Source organism: Anopheles bellator, chromosome 2, assembly GCF_943735745.2.
Source record: "Anopheles bellator chromosome 2, idAnoBellAS_SP24_06.2, whole genome shotgun sequence".
In the NCBI taxonomy this organism is placed as follows: Eukaryota; Metazoa; Arthropoda; class Insecta; order Diptera; family Culicidae; genus Anopheles; species Anopheles bellator.
In genome coordinates this window covers 53,597,740-53,620,324 of record NC_071286.1, presented here as the reverse complement: position 1 = coordinate 53,620,324, position 22,585 = coordinate 53,597,740, and the positions used below count along the sequence as shown (strand labels likewise).

Genomic DNA, 22,585 nt, shown 5'->3' with positions numbered 1-22,585 from the left:
ACTGTTGACGTGGCTATCCCGTGACCGCCTTGCCTCCCCCCATTATCCTGGCCGTGTAGCCCAAGGACTCAGGACACAGCAACGTGGGCGATAGTTGCTGCTCCGGTGCACCAGATTGCGGTCAGATTTATGATTACTTTCGTGTCCTTTTTTTCCTGTGTGTGCCTTCTTCCCGCGTAGCTCCACTCGTCTAAATCCCAATCGGGCAAGAAACTCAATTGATTACTTTGGCCTCCACCCACCGGTGGACTTTCTTTTCTGGGTCAATTTGTTTTTCCCCCGATAGCTTCGGGGCTCGGGCCGGTAAAGTTGCGGCCAAAGCAGGAAATTAAACGGATATAGTGCAACAATATTGGCCCCACGGCGGATGCCAAGTCGTGCGTTAATTTCGATAGTTCCATTAGCTCGGCAGGGAGAGAGCTTCCTTCAGCTCCGAACGACTGCGATATGTTAATGACTGATTCGGTTTCGTGAACTCCATCACCTACGATAACAGGAATCTTCCGCAGCATTACTTCATTCGGTCTGACATCAAAGATGCATCAAACATCAAAGGGAATGGTTGCAGTTTCGGAAAGTACAACGAAACCGCACAAGGCAGCGACCCGCTGCCGCTAGTAACGTAATATTGTGTAACGTAAAATACTTTAGGAAACATATTTATAGTTCTCATACTGGCGCTTGCAGGCGCCGATGGAACTTCCGTAACGATGCTGCAGCCCGAGCCCTGTCTCTCTAATGAAATTTTGTAGCCAAGCGCATCGCGGCAGCTACTCCGACGAGAACTTAGGACACAGTCTCAGGTCACCATTACTTGATCGGATTACGTGATTCTTTGTTCTTACGGTTCTGCGATTTGCTTGACAGCAATCTTCCCCAAAAATCCCGGATCCCGGAGCGGGCTCCCTCCTGCGTTGGTGACGGGATTTTCCCGAAGGGATTGTTACGCTCGAGGCCCGGTGGACGGAAATTTGCTTCAGATTTACTTCCGAACAGTAGTCGGCCATCATCGTTGACTCCATTTCGCTGGAAGTAATATTCACTTCCATCAGCCCCCGAAACCCAACATAGCGAGCACTTCGTTCGCAAGTTTGTGCGACGACGACGAGGACGAAAATTGATTCCTTCGTCAACTTTTCACTTTATACCTTTTCGGTGGTGGCTCGGTGAAGTTTTTGGCCCGGACACCGTGAAAAGCAGGTGACTCAACAGCTCTCTCTCTCTCTCTCTCTGGGTGCGCACTGGAGAGTAACAACCTTGTGCAGCCTGGAAACGAAATAATTATGCAAATCTAACGCCTACCAACCGCCGATGAAATTTACCGTTCTTTTTCGGTTGCAGCACCATTTTTCGGGCGCTGAATTTTGATGCTAAAAGTCTGATTGATTTACACACTACCGAAACCAGAAGACAACGGACTGGGCCCGTAAAAGTTTGGGTAGCTCTTTATCGGTTCTACAATTTTTATGCTAACCCAAGGCAGACGGGAATTTTCGGAAACAATTTCCTTTATCGGAGAACTCGCGGCCGCTCGTAAATCGGGTCGGGAGATCCGCTAGAATGGCCGTTGTCTTTCGCGAGACAACTTTATGGCTCTTCTCTCGTAGCGAATTATCTTTTTGCGGCTCAACCGAGAGCCCGTAGCCGGGGATCGGAAAGTGGCCGGATAAACATAAGCGTATTATGAAACCGCAATTTGCATACATAATTGCTCCCGCGCTCATTTGCATAGCAGTGTCGGGGGTCGCTGGGTGGTGTGATCTGCCCGTTTTCTCATGTCGAATCGTTTTTTTTTTTCGGGGGGTCATCACCAGCTAAGAAGAAGCAGAAACGAGCCGTAACATAGTCGGCAACAATAATCGCGAGCCCGGGGCCAGAGACGGAGCGAACGGAACGGCACATCCGAAACGGTTTAAATCAAAAACACAACACGAGCGGGGAGTGCCAGCCGGATGTTGATGAAGATGATGATGAGGACGCTGGCGAAGATGAGCACATCATCATCTTTCGTGTCCGTTTTAATTTAAGGACTCTCGAGCTAGGCAGAGTGAGGGGAGCTTTTCGTGCCACCCAAACTGTCATCTTGTGTGGCGAGAGACAACGCACACATTCAAAGTCATAGACACAATAGAAATGCCTTCACCGTGGTGTGTTGGCTATGGACCATCGGTGCTCCGGAATTGGTCACCGGCGCGCGATTAGTGTTCGCGCGCTCATAAACGTCCGCTTATGAATGTAATCCGCAATTAGCTGAAATTTATGCATCTGACAAGACAACCGCAGACCTTGGGCCTTGTCTCTCTCTCTGTCTGTCCTGCTTCTAATGAGTAAGGGGTTTCGTTGGCGAATTTCGCCGTTTTTTCTTCATCCCCACGCACACTTTATGCTGTTAGCACCGTGCGATTAGGAGGCGATAACAATCTGCGGCAGACCCGCGATCGGACGATCATTAGCTCCCATCAATTTCCAACAACGATACATGGCGGGTTGCGGTTTCCGGTTCGGGGGATCGAAATGCCATTAGTCGCTCGGGCAAGGTCAAGCTTTTTTCGGCTTGGGGGCTACTTGAGAAGTGGCCGTGCGTGCATCTTCACCAGCGGCCGATCTATTTCTGAGCTCGATCGCATTGCGTCTGGCAGCCGATCAATGTCTGGATGGAAGGTTCGATTTCGATGCCTGAACAACGTAAACAACACTCGTCCTCGACTCCGGCTGTATCTAAACCCATCATCGCGTGGGCTATTTCCGTACGGCGCACGAAACGATTAATGTCCACTGACCCGCGAAATACGCACAACTTTGGGCGGCCTTCATCGAAGCGAGTTGTATCGAAGCGTAGCGCTGTGTTTATTAAATTTCGAGACCGTAATCGATAACTTTATAGCTGATTTTATCAACCTAGCGACCTAGTTGCATCCCCGGGCCGCACTCGGGCACATTATTACATGCTGCATGCTGCAGTTTTGGGTGCCACCTTCGCGCAGCCCGCCCAGATATGATGTATGGTTATTGCACATGCGGATATTTGAGCGCGGATAACGAGCGGAGCTAGTGATTTAGAAACGCGAGCGGCCCAGAAAAATCGGATAATATATGCGCTGTGCATGCAACAAAACACCACCAGGCGAACTTCCAATTTTTAAGGATATACTATATCTTTTAGTAAGTGGGAGAGACCCAGAGCCACCGGTCTTAGCCGGTCGAGTCGTTAAAGTGCACACACAGCCAAGTGTTTGTCGCGCACTTAAAGACCCTGTCCCTGTGTGCACTTCAGTGCCTCAGAGCCTTGGGAAAGAACTTTTTATTGAACGCCGTGATTTATTGTTTCACGACGTGCATGAATTATGCCCGAGTCCCGACAACAGGACCACCGTCACGAGCTCACGAGGAAAGGGCAGTGAAAGAGCATTCCTCTCGTTACCCAAAATCAGGCCAAACTTCTCTCCGAAGCCGAAGGTTTTCCATTAAGTTGCTCGGCGAACGGACGGAAGAAAGTTGGTCAGTGCCCGGTGCCTGCCGACGCCTCGGAGCGAAGTTCATTTTCGGGAACTAAGAAGTTTCGTCTATTCCGCTGTTTTTTTTCTTCCTTGGTTCGAAGGACGACAGGAGGATAAGCATTTTGAAGCCACCGGCGAGGGGGCAAGTTATTGCTGTTCGCCCGAAGGACCCAAAGTGCACGGTGTATGTGCCGCGCAGTGTCGAAAAGTTACCGATTTGGCTCAACCCGCGCGCCACTTTAAGGACACGGACACTAGGAACTTTGTGGATTTTATTGTGTAACTCTCCGCCATTAAAGTGAATAAGAAAAAGTGATTTTTTTCCTACTGATACTTTGTCGAGTCTTTGGTTGGCTCCAGGAACCGGCAGGCACTGGCGATCGCTTACGGCAACGGTTCCGTCGGGTGGCGTGTGGATTGTGTTACGCGAAATAAAATTTATTCCAAATCCAAATTGAATCCTCCCGGTGCTCCGTGAGTGGGTTATGAATTTTAAAATTTAATCGAACTCCAAAGTGCTGCTATGGACTGTGTTTCGTTGCCGGGCACCGCGGTAAGGACACTCTCGTTCGTATCGCCCGTGGCCAGTGGCTGACAAACATTTTAATAGCATCCGAGAGGCGGTAAATCCTTTTCGGTTCGGGGGCTTGAGTGCGCGGTCACGACGATGCGCCTTCGAAATCACCGGGTTTACTATCTCTTTGCCGGTGACACGTGCCTCGTTGTTGTTTTTCAACAACTTTGCCCCGGTGTCCCCCGGAGTGCCGGAGAAATTTCTTCCGATCCGATTTTTGTTGATATTTCTTGAACCAGCCAGGGGCGGTGATTCACTCTAACCGACGCCCCGTTTTGGGTAAGCCTCCGATCGTTCCGCGAAGGAAATGCCACCGGCAGTTGCGGCATATTCGGGTTCGGGCCCATCAAACGACAATCAATTGCTTCGAGGTATGCCAAATGCCGGTGTCTTTGACGGTGAAAACGGGGAACCTGTCGACTAATGCAGCGAAGCATACATCAGCGAGTTATACGAGGTCTAGTCGGTGGCCATATTACTGTAGCCAGCCACAAGACAACTCCGTTTGCCGGATTGCTTTACAAGCGAGCCATCTGGCGGCACCTTACAAGCACCTGCCGTAGGAAGGTTTCCCATCAAATAGAATCCATAATTTATTTCCTGAGACACTCCTCCTTGCGCTACTGGAAACGATTTCGTTCACGTCATGCTCATGTCAGCCGATTGTTACGCTAAATTTAGAGGCACGTCCCGTCGGCAGTAGTTTTATCAATAGAATCAAGCTCTTCGATGACGCAATAAACTGGAGAATGATCGAATGATTCTAAATCAGACGATTTTTTGCTGTAACTGCCGATATTGTGGAAATTAAAGGAAAACATGGTTTAAGGAGCCAAAAGTGAAGTGAAACATGCAGACAGTACTACGTTGAGTCGCAACCACTCCAGAAGCACCAGAAGAATGTACCGGGAAAACTCTCGCTGCTCTTTCGCTCCCTACACACCTCGTGGCTGGTCGATTACATAATTTCGCCGCGTTTATAATTTTGACCGGCCGACGATCCTACGTTCGGCTGCTCTTTTGCATGTTCCGGCCCGGTGGGTGTTGCCGCACATACTTTCCTAGAACCTGAAAACCTAGCCACGGGAACGCCAGGTATTCTTCCGTTTCACCGTGTACTTCTTCCAGCAAAAAGCCCAGGCCCAGAACAGCCCGGCCCAAGCATACAGATTTAATAAGCATTTCTTTCTAACCGTTACACGGCACCGTTCGCCCATTCTTGGTGCAGAAATTTTAGGAAAGAATTTTAATATTCCCCAGAGTTGCCTTATTTCCATCATCTGGCCAGGAGCGCAGAATTCCTTCAAAAACATTTTAATCGCCTTTCTGGAGGTGACTTCAAACAATAAATTACAAGCAAACATTAATGTGAGAAGTTTTTCGAACACGATAATGTTTAGTTCTCGTTCTTAGGTATTTACAAATAAGAAGTTTAGCCCTTTTCTGTTCGATGTAACAAACCATTGTATTTTTATTATACGGTAAACAATTATTATTAAATAACTCTGGGGGTCTGGTCCGCCAAAGCCCGCAATCCCTCGAGCAAAAACCTAGTACCGATCTGTGGTTTAACTCCGTCACAAGCAAAGTACCGTAGCCGCGGCCATGGCTTTAATGATTCAATTCCTGCAGCACCGGCAATATGCAAATCGTCCGGGGGAATCGTGAGCCACTTTCGGTCAGTTTTGTTAGAGAATTTTCAATTAACTTCCAACGCAGCGCGGCACGCGAAACGAGGCCAATGTTTGTTAGAGTTCGGCCATGTCCGGCTCCGACAGACAAAAACAAACCAGCTAAACGAGCGACACACCCGAATATTCGATGCATTACCAATTGGTCGTCGTTTGCGCTCGAGCCTCGGTGTTGCGCGGAAAAGGTCAGCTCGTGACATAAAATATTGATTTTCTCCTGACGAGTCCACCGATGACGACGATGGGGACGACGACGCCGACGTTGATGCCTAACTCCCCTGGGTGTCCGCATTCGCCACGGGGACACCGTGGCTCCGAATGAGGTCAAATGTCAGTGGAGCGACAACAAAACTGCATGCGCGATTTTCGCATTTGCCGCAGTAACTTTGGCCCGTTTTGGGCCCAAAGCATGATGGGCTCTCTCAGGCTCACGTTCTATGCGCCCCGTCGGCCATCGCTGCTCATCGATGGCATCAGCGAACCGTCACGATGTTCACACCGTTCACCGTACGCGAGGACCGCAGCTGGGTGGGATATGTATGTTCATCGGCCTTAACTTTGCGCCATTTCAACCGAGCGAACTTTATGGCGCACATTCATTGGGGCACAAAAACGAGAACCGAAATCAATCGGTTGTTGCAAGCGTGGCATAAATTCGCTCCCACGGGACGTAAGCATCAGTCATATTTCATCGACCATCGGCGTAGCATCAGTCAGCGACTATGTTCCATTCCGGTTCTCTTTTTTCGGTTACTGAAGTCAACATGTTTCCATAAAAATTTCACTTTCCATAAAAAAACGCAAAACGACCCCGACCGTTCGTAACTCGTTTACGCAAATCAAACGATGATTGAGCCGGTGAGTGTTCCGCAAATCTTTCGCATATTGCGAAATCCAATTACTTGCCAAGCATGGCCGTCGTGAAAGGTACTCCACGGAGGGAGCTTTCGCAACAATTGTGCCACCTTCGTCAATACGTTCACTTTTAGGGCACCCCAAAACTCGGTGCTTCGACATTGTTGGAAAGCATCTTGAAGCTCAAGAAATACTATAAAAATATTATAAACGTGCCCATTTTATTGAGCACCGCCCGACGACACGGCGGCTGCTCATTGAAATTCATCTCGCATCGATGAGTAAAAAGCATTTCCATCATACTGCCATTTCCGTTTCCAACGCCAGCGTGCGCCCGTTGGCCACATCCGGGCCCGAGGAGGAGTTTGTCAAGCCGAGAAAAAACACCCAACATCATATAGTGTGCTGCCGAAGAAAAAGAAAATCAAACCCCTTTTCCCCTGGCCCCGGTAAGTTATTCCCGGAGACCCTTTGCATGCGCAAGTCCTGCCAATAGTGGAAAATATGCGCTTCCAAGTGTTGTTTATCTTTTATTTTGACTTAAGAGCTTTTTCTTTCCCCACACACACACATATACAAAAGCCGCAGCTTGAAAGGGGCAAAAAACAAACAGCCGCAAAGTGCATGACTTTGAAGGATTACAAAAAGGACGTACGGTGGCTACACCTGTGGCTGCGTCCCGGGCGACCCCGGCGGCTATACTGGGCTGGGCTGGGTTGCAGGAAATAATCAATATTGATACGGGCCGCAAGATCCGCAGTGAGAAATCGTAAAAAAGCCATACTCTCTCTCCCGTCGGACACTCCTCGGAATATACAAATTCTTGGGGCGCAGGAAAACGCTGTAATCGATACCACCCGACATCAAATTGAATGGAAGCAACCAAAAAAAAAAACGAGGGCCGAGAAAACCACAAAAAGCATCCCTTCCTACGGCGGAACCGGTAGGCCTTGGACCGACGGATCCGTTTTTCTTACTTATTATGCCTTCGTTTTCACCTTCGCTTTTCCTTTTTCCGGGCACGGGGAAATTGCATGGCATGACCGCCGCCGGCGTAAAACATCGCCGGGGAATCGGGAAATTGAAATAAATGATTCATATTAGATGACACTTGACCGGTATCGGACATAATTCAAGGGTTGGTGGCGCCCACCGGTACACCCGTGGCTCGGGGTTCAACCCCGGAAAAAGAAGTATGGCCATCGCCATTTTTCTTATTGTGGGGTGCGCGGGGCGTGCGGAGAGATCGGAGTTGGAAGACGGTGTTGATCCTGTATTCCTAGCGTTCGGTGCGCCGGGCGCTTTGGTCTCCCATTTGTCAATTACGTGATTTATTGGCCGCCATTCGAAGTTAAAAGCCAAAGAAAATGGTCAATCGATTAGGCGAGCCGGCGAGTGGTTCGTTCAAGGGGCCAAGAGTTCCCCGAAGGAGCTACCACATAGCAAACCGAAACCGCGTTTTGTTTCGCTTTCGCTGGTGAGGTTTGTGGTTTTAATGGTGACGACAGCGGGACCCGCCCGTGCAACTTTGGCTTTTCGCGATACGAAGAAAATGTATCTGGAAAATGTTTTTATGAACAAAAATGTGTAAAATAAACCTAGCTTTAGCCAATGCGAGTCGGTAATATGGGAATTCGGGATAATAGCACATCATTTTCTTTATAGTTTTCATTGAAAATGGTTGGTTCGGTGATGTCCTTCATTAAAATTAATTAAATGACTGACGCGATTAAAGTTTATCCCATTTTTTTAAGCCAGCAGAATTTCCAATTAAAAATAAATTCAATTTTTGGACCTTGTAGAAGTTTTGAGCTAACCCCCAAGTAAGTGTTCGACAACGTTATGATATTAACAAAGTACCATAATTAAAGAATTTCAAAGAGCTTGAATGTTTCACTAAGAACTCTGTGGCAACAAAATTGTTAAAAGTGACTGGAAAGATTTTCATAAACATCACTGAATTTAACCTAAGGTAAGGCAAACTTTTTATGCAGAGCAATTAAAGGGGTAAAAAACTGCAGAAAGACAAATAAATAATTGCCTTTTCTTTTCTTTGAACATAAACCATAAGTTGGTGATTAATATGGCTCTGTCCATTCGTATAGTAACAAATAATAATACTACATTAATAGTTTACAAAAATCATCTTCATCCATGCCGCATCTCAGAAACATCTCGAAACATTCTTTGGTCCTCTCCAAAATGGCAATAGGTGAATGCTTTTTCCCGACCACTGGCTGCATCTTCCAAATGACTCGCCATTAAAGAGTTCCCACAGTCCGCGCGATTGCGATTGTTGTTTGCGTAGACCACGTGGAAACCGCTACTCGCTTTGCGCGGGATTCCCCATTTTTCGGCCATCGCCCAGCAGCCGCGAGTGCAAACATTCGCAGCGTGCTTTTATTGGGACAAATTAAGTCAAGTGCAGTAAAAAGTCATGTTTCGTTAACGGCCGCCTGGTACGCCACTTGAACGGGCGTCCTTCCGTTCGTTTGCATTTATTAAGCGCCGAGCGCCGGGGCAGAACGTCTGGGGTCTGGCGTTCTTTGGGTGCGGGAAGGCGAAGTACATTCTGTCATAAAGCGTTTATTTCGAGCAAGATGCTCGGATGGTGCGGCTGCGTCTCGCGCCTTCACTTCGAAGCGCATCGCTTTCGATCGCAAATTTCATTACATTTATGATGGGTTTTGATGGCACCGCGATATAAAACGGCCGGTGAGAAAACGCGCGCTCTGAGACAGGGTTAAGCACTCCGTGGCCGCTGGTACCCGCCCCGTGGTGGCCGCGTAGCAGTAATAAAAATGCCAGAGCCAAAGCCCCAGCCGAAGGTGTGCGCGTTCGGAGTGGCCGCGGATTTACGAGCGGTCCTCCAATAATACTGCTGGAGCTGCATCTGTCTCATTAAGTTGCCAATTTATTGCCCCCAGACGGCTCGACGGTGACCGGGGGTCGGTGAATCCGCGAGACTCGCCGGGTTATCGGACGGTGGGAATCTTTGCTCCGGTGAACTCCCCCAGACCAACGCGCCCCGTAACGACCTGAGAACGAAGACTGATCATCGCAAGAAATATTGCACCGAAGACATCGTTCGCGAAGCAATCGATTGGCGACTCGGCACGGTTTGGGGACCAACCAGCCACCAGCCACTCCACCGGTCCACTCGACGCTCTCGAAGCGACAGAGATCCACCAGCGCCCAAACCGATTATGTTTACTCTACCTGCCCAATCTCTCACCGGAACGCGGCCCTGGCAACGGCGGTTTAAACGGATTTTTCGGTCGAAAAAAATGTAATCAACTGCGGTGAAAAAGGGAACCTTCTGCGAGAGGGAAAAAAACGACGGTTCCCTACGCTAATCCGACCGACCGACTGTCGTGCGTTAACGCAACGCTGCTGCTACGCCCAATGTGCAGCGGCAAAATTAATTCGGCCCAATCTGCACCAAACACCACGGTCCCTTTCGGCTAACAACGAACGGGGCCCTCGCGTGGGGCTGCGTTGGGAAATTAAAAATAAAATTATAACGAGCCCCGGAACGGAGAATGGGAACTTCCCGCCGCTAAACGGGGCACAGCACAGTGAATCGGGGGGCTCACAGTAATGCCTGGCGAAGGTTTGGCCGAAATTTAATCAAAGATTTCATCAAACTTTAACCACCACCAACCAGCATGAACGTCGAAAATGGTTGCGGCCAAGGCACACCAGTGCCGCACGCCCGCCGAATGCTGTCTGTCAGGACGATAATCAGACTTGGCCGAGTCGAGTTTGGTCAAGGAAATTAATGAAATTAGGAGAAACCGGGATAGCGGCGTTGAATGTTGAGCACGTTTTTTGTCTTTTATTATTATATAAATAAACGGGGAACATAAGCACTAGAGCCCGACAAGAATGTAAAACGGGTTGCATACATTTAACAAAAGAAAAGGACGAAGAAAATATAGAAAATATTAAAATAAAGTTAAAATATTGAGTAACAGTAACGAACGTGGCCGAAGTCGAAACACGAGATGGTAAGGCGAATGGAAGAAACCATTAGCTGCCAGCCGGCACTAGACGCACCCTTCTATTATCGTTTCACGGGATTCAGTCGGAAACCCGCCCAAAACATGCCACACGTCGTCGTCATGTGCGTCGAGAAACAAAGTCTGTAAACCATCGATTTCGGGCCGGCGAAGGTTTGTTGTTAAGCTTCGAGATTGAAATTTAGCCGCCGTTTGGCCGATTCTCCGCCGTACGCTTGGCAATTTAGGGCTTCCAATAACTGGCTTTCGTCTGCCACCGGAACCGCCATTGCAAATCCTCTTCGGACATTTTGGGAAATTTTCATTCCGTTTTGAGGTATGCAATTTGTTGTGAAAGATTTTAGTGATACATTATGATTTAATACAAATTTATTAAAACTATGCTGCCGAAGCAGATCATTCTGCACAAACTATTTATCGAAGGCACAAAGTTTAAAGGAATTTCATGTAAGGAAATATGCTCTCAACTTGTTGATATTTATTCCCACAAGCACAGTACGTTCTAACGTAATTTAAGAGAAGTGCATTTTTTGCATCATCTTACCCGGAGATGGAGCCTTATGCTTGGGCTCGGTTTAAAATCAAACCATTATTCAGTCTGCAAGGTCATGCCGAAACGGGCGGGTTTCAAAATTAATGCCACTTTCTTCAACCTCATTCGGAAGTAAATTGGCTTCATTGATCATTTATACGCATTAATTGGGAGATCGTTTCCGGCGAATGGTGTTTCCAGGATTTCAGCTGTTCGGACTCTGCCTCGGAGTCCGTACCACGAGGAGAAGCTTATCCGCCCAAAAGCCCATAAAAACGCAGACCGGGCAAGATAATGATTAACTCGCAAATATTTCGGAACTTAGGACCCATAAAGAAAATTACAGGCCACTCATCGGCATCGAACACCGCCGGCCAACATGACAAATGGCTACCAATTTTGCCGAAAAGTTCAGCAGCATCTGTTGTAAATTATTCATTCGCGTTCGGTTTCTTGTTCGCGCGTTGCCGAACTCTCCGGAGTGCCAGGTCGCCTGTGGCTCATGAGGCAGGTTTTTAGATATACGGTAAGTTTAAGTTACGACCAGTTGATACAGTTTTATCGAATTCATTGGTATGTTTTGATTCCAATTGAAAATGCGTCTGAGCCAAAATTCCTAATACCATCCGAAGAGCCTAATCGTCGCCTAAACAGCGTTCATTTGTCGGACTTCATAGACTTTGCGCCCAATTTGTTGCAACCAAAAGTTAAACAAATTGGGGAACTGCGTGGGCCAACCGCAGCCTGACGCCTGCGAACGGAAGTATTACCAACAAACAACTGACGGCCGACAGCCGGCTGACTGCTGCAAAAGTCAAACTTATCTTCCTCTACACGGACGCATCCGGAACACTTACACCGAGGCGGCTGCAGATGAACTTTATTTGCATATTTTACCCTCCCAAAAGTAGTGCAGAGGAGTCCAGGATCGCTGGATGGCTCCACGTCGTCGGTGACTTCGGTGGCAAGGTTGTGTGCGGCCGCCGGAGCTGGAGTCCCCAAATTTACAGCCCATCTGCCCCGATGTGAAAATGTTGTGTTGAAATTGAAATTATGCTCACCCGAAACCCCGGGCTCCAACAGGTCATCTCCAGGACCTGCCGACCAACTGAAGTCGCAGATCGCAGGAACGGAGGCCCTGATTCATTGCAAAAATTTTCAACGAAATGAAAAGTGATAACTTTTACTGCCCGAGACCGAGAGCCGAGAGAGTTGGGGTCCGTGAGGAACAGGGCCATTTGTAGTTGTTACGGTTACTTCCCGAAGGAATCCCGCAGGTCGAGAGTCTATCGAGGCAGCATATTTTGGATGCTGGCGTCCGTGCCTGCCCACCGACCGGGTTGGCCAAAACAGTAAGCCAACACTGGCATTCCACCAGTGTGGATGTCGCTCTGTGTGGCGATCGTTAAATGAAGATGTTCTCGGGTCTGCTCCCCAGAACCGGGTTGCAATTAGGAGGAAGAAAGGCAGACCAACAAACTAGGGAGTGGAGTGAACGAGTGGGACCCCAAATTGGACCCCCGCCTTCGGGCACACGGGCAGATGGAAAATGTTTGCAGAGGGAGGAAGTTAAACGGAAAACTTTGTGTAAATAAATAAAATCAATACGGAGCGAAGGACCTCGGCCGGGGTAGCCAAGCCAGCCAGCCAGCCAACTAGGCCGGGGTCCCGTGGGTATGCTGTTGAGACCGAAGGGGCTGGCCATCTCCGCTGGACCGAGCTGGGACCTGGCCCAAGCTTGATGATGATTGGTAGAAAAACTTGCTCGTTCGCATCCGTTTCCGGGTATGCAAAACCCGAGACCCGATGATAGTGAGGCGAACGCAACATTTTTCATTCAATCCGCTCCCATAACGAGACCGAGCGAAATGAACTCATCGTTTACCTTTCTACTCGCTGTGTCTCTGTCTCTCACTATCTCTCCCCGACTCTCTCTATCTTGTGCATAAATTTTGGACCGGAATGTAATCGATTTTCCAGGACGCCAAGAAGACCGACCGCCGGTTAGAGGATTTCAATTGCTCGAGAGAATCCTTTCTCGTCACTCGAGCGAGAGAGAGAGACAGAATTGCAAACAGTACGACTGCTCGAGTTCCCGCAAGCGAAACGATCGATTTCGGTAAGGACCTCATGGGGTTGGGCGCAAAAAATGGACCGCATCCTTCACGGACAAACAGACCGTGGAAGGCCCGACCGAAGTCGTAATGGTGCATTAAAATATTCTTTCGAACCACACGCCCCGGCAAGGTAATCGAGCGAAGTGCTATGAAGTGCAGTTTACAAGAGTATGCATGCATAATTTGGGCCGCTTAAGCCGCGCTTAAGTTTTCATTTAAAGTGTCAAACAATTTTTTAAACCGCTCCGGCTCCCGCTTCGGCTGCCTTTGAATACTAATGTCCGTTGCAGGTCTCAAACTCCGGCCACGGCAGTCACTCAGTCAGTGGCCAACCCGGCCAACCAGTGGAATGTCGGATGAGGAACGGCGAATATTTCGCTGAATTGGCAAAGTTTTTGGGGGTGTCCGGGCCCAGGCCGAAGGGTTTGGCGGCGGCTGGTAGGTGAATTACAAATTCCGCATCTTAAAATTTGCTTCCTGAATTACCCACACGATCGCACACACCCCGACAACGGCACCGCCTGTGGAATGCAGCCTCTACGAGGACGCGTTTCGGATGCACTTTCCGTTAGGCTGGGTAGCTGGGGAGGTTGGAACATCAAAGGGCGTGGGCGCTGGGAGGGTGTCTGGTGCTGCGGTTTGGAGCTCATTTTCGCTGACGGAAAACTGTACGGCCCGGAACCCACCCGGAAGTCGGTCGGCATCGATCGAAGGCAACACCCAAGACCCTAGAAACCTCAGCCCGTAGTGTAGTCGACTAATGTAATGTAATTTGCGGGTGGGTGGGTTGGAAAGTTTGAAATGAGGGTGGTTTCGAAATAATTGTGCCATGTCTCTTACAATAATGAGCCCGAAAAGCCCGAGGAACTCCGGAAGGTGGCAGAGTTATGCCGTGTGCCGTGGTGCATTTTCGAGAGCACCGCGTGGTCGGAAATTTGCAATCAATCGAGAAATGGTTGCGGTTTCCGCAATCAATGAAGCCAAGACCACGGCCGACCGCCGGCACTGGGGGGTCCGGAGACCCGGGGCGTCGACGGCATTTTAGGGTGTAGTCTTCAATGGAGATCGATAAATCAACCTATAGAGGGCTACACTGGGTTATTCAATCAGTTTTGAGCTTAAATAATGCAGAAACAAAATTCCCTTCGCAGCCCAAAAAACTAACGCTAACACCATTTTGGGAGATTTCTGGACACGAACTCGTTTCGGAGCCGAAGAACCAGATTCAGACCACTCTTTAGCCTCCTTTTTGATTCAGGATCATGGTGATAGACCCAATCCATAGTGATTAATCGATGCACAAAATCTACTTTATCCTTTCGAAAACACTTCAAATGTTTCCGAGGTACTCTTTCACGACCACGTTTAAATTCAGAAACACATCTTTCTACTGTATGCCCTTGAAGCACCTTTATATTTTCAAGATTTGTGAAGAGCCCTTTTATATTTTCAAGATTCGTTCATAAATCTACTTTTTAACCTTCCAAAACTAAAAATGAAATTACTGCACGATAGTTGAAAAAACTTATTGAACAGCCTGGTATTTGCGCCTGAAAATCAGAATTCGGCTATCATTTAAGATTATTAGTTCCGACGGAAGACTCGCATACTCAACGAAACTTATCAACTCTAAGTTATCAAACATTATTAGAAATGTGAAACTGAAACTAATGATTATTATTAGAACTGACTGCCAGAACATCAATCAAGACAAAGTTTCCCAAAGCCGTGGTTGGCCTGCCAAATATTGTGGTCCAAAATTAGGATTCCCGCGAATTTCAATATTTGCATGTAGTGAAAAACAAATCAGTTACAGTCATGGTTTCTGTCCATTGTATTGCTCTATCAACCTTGTTTGTTGCCTCAGACCAGGCCAGATTGTTATTGACGCCTATCCGGTTGATCGATGAGTAGTTCAACTGAACTATTTTTCAACGCGACGCAGGACTACCGGAAAAAGGGTTTCAAACTGCAAAAGCTCCCATCACGGGGACTCGCACAAGATCACCGCGCATCATAAGCAACACTGGACACTGGACCCACTCCAGCCAGATACGCGTGGCCAATGATAAACGTTAGCGATTACTACCCCGGGCTTAATGAATCTTCCCCGAGCATCCACCCGGTGTGATTCTGGAGTAGATTTCATCAACAGCCCCACCGGGACGGACAAACGGGCACACTGGGCCAATCAGTCCATCCTCCGTGAGGCCTGTTTGCGCAGCTAATGGCAAATCAATCGCCGTGTACTCACCTAGATCGAGCGTTTCGACGTCCAGAAACACTTGCAGGACGAGCAGCACCAGCACGAACCGTAGCCACCACGTGCCGGCGTTCACCGGCAGCACTTCCGGCGATCGTATCACTGCCATGTTCGCATTCAAATGTTCGTTGCACCGAAAATAACGCGAGAAAAAAACAACAGAGACTCCGAAGTTCCACGAGGGCGCTTTCTGGGTTTTTGTATGTATCCTCCCGGCTCCTTGTGATTCGCGCGTTCCGTGGCGCGTTTCGAGCGAATCCAACACAGCACACTTACACGGCCACCCGGTGGCACACGCACGACGACATGCGCTCCCACTTCCGGTTTAGGGGGGCCGAAAGAGCGTCGAATGGGGCGGGGGCTGCTATCAATTATGTGCCGCCATATCCTTTCCGCGCTGCGATGCTGGCGGAGTCGTCGTCGACGTTACTATTTTTGGCGCTGCCCACATATCGGTTATGCCTGCGAAAAAATAGCGGAAATGGAAGAAAAATGTTACAGTCATTAACGAGCACTAACATCCTTCTGGCAGGTCGCCGTAACATGAATAGGCCGAGGGCTCGGATTTAAAACTCATTAGAATTTTCGGTTCTTCAGTGCTATGATTCGAGAAACTTTCGAAGTCGATCACATTTCTGGGGGTACTACTTTTTAAGGGTCCACCACTAATTTTGGTTCCAAACAGAGTTGGAAAAATGAGGAAAATTCACTTTCCATACACATAATTTCCCGTAACACATAATGAATATTTCTGTTCATGCCACCATCTCGACTACTCGCTTCCGGAGGGTCATGTGAAATTAAATTATGTTTGCATCCTCGATCCGGCGGAATTCGCCGGTGGTGCTGGTGGTGTCGGTTAGCCCTGGGTACCAGTAGCAACAGATTTGCAACATGGTCGGTGGTAACCACGGTTTTCTCCCAACCGCCCCATTTTCGCTCATCGCCAATAATCAACATCGCCGTGCGTGAGCGGCAAAAAAGTGCAGGATGCGGACGAAAGTAAAAGAAAAGTCGCCCGCGCTGGGGGTGTGTTTTAATTACGCCGGCTGAAGGATATCATAAATTTTAATTAAACTCATCTTTACGACTTGCTTCTCACGTGGTCGGCTCACGGTGGTTTGAAGAGCAAGGTCCCCTCCGTGCTTTTGAGACCGTCCCGTCGGAGAAGAATGCAATCCAGGAAGCCAGAATGCAGTTGGGTGAGTAAATCGGTGCCAGGAACGCGCGCTACGGTAATGCAACGGACACATGTTGGTGCCTGTTGCAGAGGACAACAAAATACATCCCGAGTGGGTAATGTAGAGTAGCGGAGCAGATAATGGTTTACTGAAACCTGCGTTCGGGACCCGGTGAATGTAATGGTGTTCTGATAACAAACGCAATTTTACGATTCTTGCAGACTGTATCATTCTTCCTTAATTGAAATCAGTTGGGATCGGGTCCAAAGCGAAAGATTCGCGGGTCTGACGGACTCCGTCAGTCCGTCTGGTTGACGAGTGAGATCGTGACTTCAATTTACTGCCTGTTTCGGGGCGCTAACACGGATCGCTTCACTGTGGCGAATTATGACCATTTCGTCAGACGCAACCGACTGACATACTCGCGCGGGGTCTTCCTCTCGATCGAGGCGAGGCACGCAGCGTAAAAAAGCATCAAAAACTGCGCAAGGATCATGTTAAGGGATGCCGTAGATTGGCGTGATGTTTATTTGCCGCCGTCGACGGCGAAGTGAATTGGATTATTGCTCGTTTAGCCACTTTCGACCGAGGCGGGGTGCAATCACGTTCCTCACGTCGTCGGCACATTCCGTTAGATCCGAACATAGGTACCCACCCTCACACACAGGCACACTCTAGTGCTTCGGTCATGCGGCAGCATCACGCTCCGGCTCCGGCTGAGTGACTGATTCAATGTTAAACAATTTGTTGTTCACGTTCCGTGGTGCATCGCCACTGCATTTTGCGGGCCGGTGCCATGTTTGATCGAAATCAACATCGTCGCGACTGATAAATCTGTTTCGAACAGGTTTTTTAAATGTTCTTAAACAATGGTAATGGGAACAACAACATTGTTTAGTGTGTTTGTGAATAACTCGCTTTTTTCATTTAAAATATCTTTCAGGAGCCCGTAACAACAGCGTATTATTTACATATTTAGCAGTAAGCACAGTTACTCAAAAACTTATTGGATGAAAACAACGAAATCATTTTCAAGTAATAATTTCTCAATTAAGGATGGAGCAATGAAGTAATTTAGTAAATTTCAAGTATTAAGGATTCAAAATGGGTATTTATTTAAGTGTAATTTTATTGCACTCATTATTAATTTTATTATCTAGATTATTATTTACTATTTATCAAACGGGCAGTCAAATTTAGAAAAAAACGTTTCTCAGATATATTCTAAGAAAGTTTTCAATCTTCCTACGATTATTCACAAGCGTTTCAAGAAATCGAATGAGTCCTTTTAACACAACTCAAATATCCAAAAATAATCACAAACATTTTACCTCATAAAATCAACAAACAAAAGAGCACAAAAGTATTCAAATTAAATCGAATTCCAAAAAGAATAACCAGTAATTAACAGTGGTTGCCTGTACAACAAATTCAGTATGAGGTAAATCTGAATCTTTTACGCGACACTAATAGTTTAGCTAGTAAAAAGAGGAAGGAAAGTAAATAGGAGGTGTTCCGATCGTCGCCATAGATCCGTGTCTCATAAAACACCAAGCCCCCGATCAAGGCACGACTGTTTTAATCGATATTAAAAGCGATCAGTAGTTGCGATAACGAGCACATTTCATTCTTAAATCTGGCCTATCTGCTATCTCCGCGGATCGAGCCTTGTTCCTGTACCGACCCAAAAACCCATTACTTGCGCCACGTCGTGGCGTGCGTGCGTGCGCCGTTGTCGAACCCGATGGTAGTAAATTGAAATCAGCCGATAAATTACGCCGGTAAGTCACTGTTTCGCGTTCATAACTTCACGGCCCAACACAACACATTCGCCACAACGTGTAGTTTGGCGAGCGGTCCCCGAGCTTGCTGCGCAAGCCCACCTCTGCGCGGAGGACCCTAATAAATTACCGCGAACATCGTGTACGTGACGGATACATCGCACGGGACTCTCCAGACTCTCTCTCTCCCTAAGGTTCCGGGGGACCGTTCGGCTCGGTCTTCCCCAACAGGTACCCAGCCGGGAACCCGGTTCGAATTTATCGGTCGGCCGGACCTAGGACCTCAGGACGGACGGGCACTGTCCGGACTCGGAAGACGACGACGGAGTGCAATGTTCCGCTGTCAAAAGCATTCGTGAGCAAGAAACAACGACGCACAGCGACGGGTACGCTGTCTTCGCGCGAATTGTTTAAATAACGAAAAAGAACACAGACCTCCTTGCGCAGCGAAGGAGCGAAGCAACATGTTGGTCGCTCCGAGCGAGATGTTCACCAAGCCGGTGATGGCTGGCTGCTGGCCAGCAGCCCGCGAGCGTGGGACGTGGACATGAAGACGTTACGCTGTGTTATTGTTACATTATGTGATGTTATTATTCATGTTTATTCGATGCGCCCCAGCATGCCCCGGCCTGATGCTGATCTTGACTGGCGACTGGCACTAACGTCACAAAATCGATTCGATTAAATAGCGCTTCGTAAGTGGAGTTTAAATTCGGCGATAAGCTGGTGCGGTTAACTTTAAATTATCTCTTTTGTGCCGCTTTTTCGGGTGGCTAAGAAAAAGGATGAAAAGCCCGCGGGCGGTATACGACAGTAGCATGGTTTATGTACCAGTCAGCCCAGCGAGCACGGCGAAGCTAGAAAGTCACGTACGTGGGCCAATCATTCTCGCGAATCCGTCGACCGGAGCCAGTGCTTTCGATTGAAGCCGGGGGATTCTGAGAAAATCGTCGAACAATACAACACATTTTCGATTGATCGAACCGCCGACGACCAGCGATCGGATTTCCCAAGAAATCACAACTGCCACCGCCGCGGGCTGTGCTTCGAATATTGATAAGATTCGTTTGCCTTTGGCTATGTTCTGGCGCCCCAAACAAGACCCTACTTCAAGGCCACCAACGGAGGAGTGTATCTTTCGCAACCAGCATAATGAGTTCGATTAAAAATTAGGCAAACAGGCAAAATTAATGTTGGGCCATGCTTTGGATTTAAAAATTGTTGTTAAGCTTCCCGTGCCCGTTGCGTTAAAGCTGTAAGCCACTTACAACCGTAAGAGCATCGCTCAATTGACCCACGATAAACAATCTGAACCACCACAAAACACAAATGAAGACCAATAACGCTAAACGCGCGTAAGCCGATGATGTCGGAAAGATAATGTTTCTTTTTATCGAATAATAAACTTCAGCCACATCATCATGAAGCATAAAAAGCATAAATGAAACCGAGGAAACCCTCCTGGCCCGGGGAGCACTGGCCGTAATAATTCGCGTTGGCGTTCGCGAAAAAGGAACGCGATGCGTAAAAGCGCCCGTGGGTCTAAATGCCCTATGTTGGGGGTCGTAAAAGTACACACCCAACATGGCCGCGTCAATCAATGGGCGGCGGGTCGCCTGCGTGTCCTGCAAGCCCCAATGCGAGGCGCCAATTTATTGGTACGGTACCATGGGGCCCCATGGGGCCGCCGGGCCCCGTTTACGAACACACTTTTGGGTGATTTTATTTATTTTCTCGATTAAATATGTAGCGCACCGAATAAAAAGACAGCAAACAAACAACACCGAAAGTGTTTTATGCACAACAAACCGAAACGCGAAAACATATCGCAACGCGACATTCAAACAACGCGCCGTTGTTGCCATGGGCATCTTTTCCCGCAAGGTGGCCCGTACTGAGTATTTGGAAAATTATTGGAAAAGCCGTTTGTGGCGAAGGCGAACGAACGGGAGGAGAAAACGTTATTGCTCAACACGCGCGGCACACCCTCGGCACAACACGTGTATCGGGTGGTGGACCGTTCCCAACGAACATATCGACCTGTCATTAGCGCGAGGCTCTTTACATTCTTGCTTCGCACATCAATTGCCGGATTATGCTTGGTCCGCTGGCAAAGCACTTCACGCAACCCACCCCGTGCTGTGCCTAACTGCTCCAATAAACATTAACGAGCATAATGATTCGACCCTCCGAATCCACGATACCTCTCAGGACGAGCCACCCCAAGCAGGAGCACAGAAAAGATCAGAAGACCGTGACACGGCCACCTCACACGCACCTTGCAATCCTGGGCCGGCCATCGTGAAGACCGCACCTTTCGGGGCGGGTTCGGGCCGAGGGGTAGAAATTAAATGTCAGTCCTTCTTATCCGTTTCCGCTTTGCGTATGTGTCATGTAACATGTCCTCTGACGTTTTCTCGCAAACCCATCAACCACATGCTTTGTAATTAACGGACAATCACACACTCCCGAGCCCGTCCCAACATAACCCCGGACTTTTCCGCAGTTCCGCACAGCGTTTGTGGAAGAATGTAGAGGGCGCCACTAGAGGCCGCCTAGGAGACCCTACCGAGGTTATTGATTAATTAAAAAGCCGGCCATACACCGGGCACCCACCCAGTAGACCTGGCGGTGGTGGTAACGTCGTATAAAAACGTGGACCTAGTTTTGAAGGGTCCACCAGGCCATCGAAAGGATACGCGCCTAGCCAGCCCCGGGGTTGAGTTGAGTTTGTGGCACGAAAGGAAACATTTGTGCATGCTATCCAGCGGCCCCCAAGGACGAAGGCCCACAGGTCGCGGTGCGTGCTAATGACGGTTTCTTCCGACTGCTACGGAACGGTTGGCACAGAATATGTTTTATGCACCCACCCTGCATTTTAAAGTTAAAACAGTTTCCTTGGAGCCCGTGCCACCGGGAAAAACTGTTTCCAACTCCAGGCGCGCGCAAATTGATTTTGTTCCAAACAAAATGTTCCCGGACTCCCGACTAATCGATTCAATCACAATAAATAAATGGGGAAAAATCCGCTGCCGGAGTTTTGCCGAAGGCGAGCAGCATAATTATCGAGCCCATCACCAGCGCCGTGGCCGTGTGTTGGGTGGGAAAACTACGCTGTTAATAGTTTCCCGAATGCCGCGGGCCTAACTTAATCCGACAAATCCTTCTTCGCGGCTCAAGAGGCCCTCAGGCCCTCGAAAACTGGAGCCTACGATGCCACACGATGGTGCTCGAGGAAGCGTGAAAATGATTAACAGCTCTTTTGCTCGATCGGTAGCGTGCGGAGTGCGAAGAGAAGCAAACTAATCCGCAATCTGAGAACCGTCTGCCGATCCCGGGCCGAAGCCAGCCCGAAGACGCCGAAGGAGATAGGGCCAACGTGACAGTACATCGGCCGTTGTTTCATCCTACACGACTCAGGCAGGCAGCCGCCTGATAAGAAGAAGCCCAAACTGCGGGGCAGGCTCGCTTTGCGGAAGGATTTTCTTCTGGTATCCATCTGGGGGCTCGGCAAACTTGGACAGCTGCCTGGGTAAGTCCCTTGCCGGAAAATCAACCGACGTGGCGCTTCTTTTCGCGTAAAGCCTCGGGAGCCGTCTTACATTTTCGGGATATTAACTCATCCGATTAGCAAGCAAGCGTCATTTCCGATTCGCTTCAGCGCTCCGCAGTGCTGCGCTGAGCCATGAAGTCTTGAGTGACGCTCCGCCGAGTGCTCCGGTTTCCGGGCTCCGGAGATTCCAAGGATCTCAGCCAGCAGCCGTTTCGCTCCGAACCACTCCCATCAGTCAGACTGGGCCCTGCCGGGGTTGGACAGCTCGGGCTTATTGTAATTCCTGGCCGTTCCGAGTAACATCTGTGTTTTCACTTTTCCCTATTCCCCGCAGAAGAGCTGGGCCGGGGCGAGATAGACGAAATCCTCGAGCACTTTTGCTGCTGCTGCTTACTATTGATTTTGGCTCATATTTCGCCGACTGCCCCGGCGGACTGAGTCGTGATTCCGAAAATATACACCCACCGTCGTGCGCAACCGAACGCCCGACTTCACGCCGGTTTGGAGTGCGAATCTCGG

The 22,585-nt window shown here is 48.8% G+C and overlaps 1 protein-coding gene across 1 annotated transcript in view; it reads right to left on the bottom strand.

The window, feature by feature from the left end:
• LOC131209970 (discoidin domain-containing receptor tyrosine kinase B) overlaps window positions 1-15,789 on the bottom strand; it is a 107,784-nt gene extending 91,995 nt beyond the window's left edge. Inside the window, exon 1 of the mRNA XM_058203146.1 lies at window positions 15,543-15,789. Coding sequence (XP_058059129.1) covers window positions 15,543-15,660 — 118 coding nt within the window. The 5' untranslated portion in view covers window positions 15,661-15,789. The remainder of the gene's footprint in view (window positions 1-15,542) is intronic.
• Between the last annotated feature and the right edge of the window lie 6,796 nt (window positions 15,790-22,585).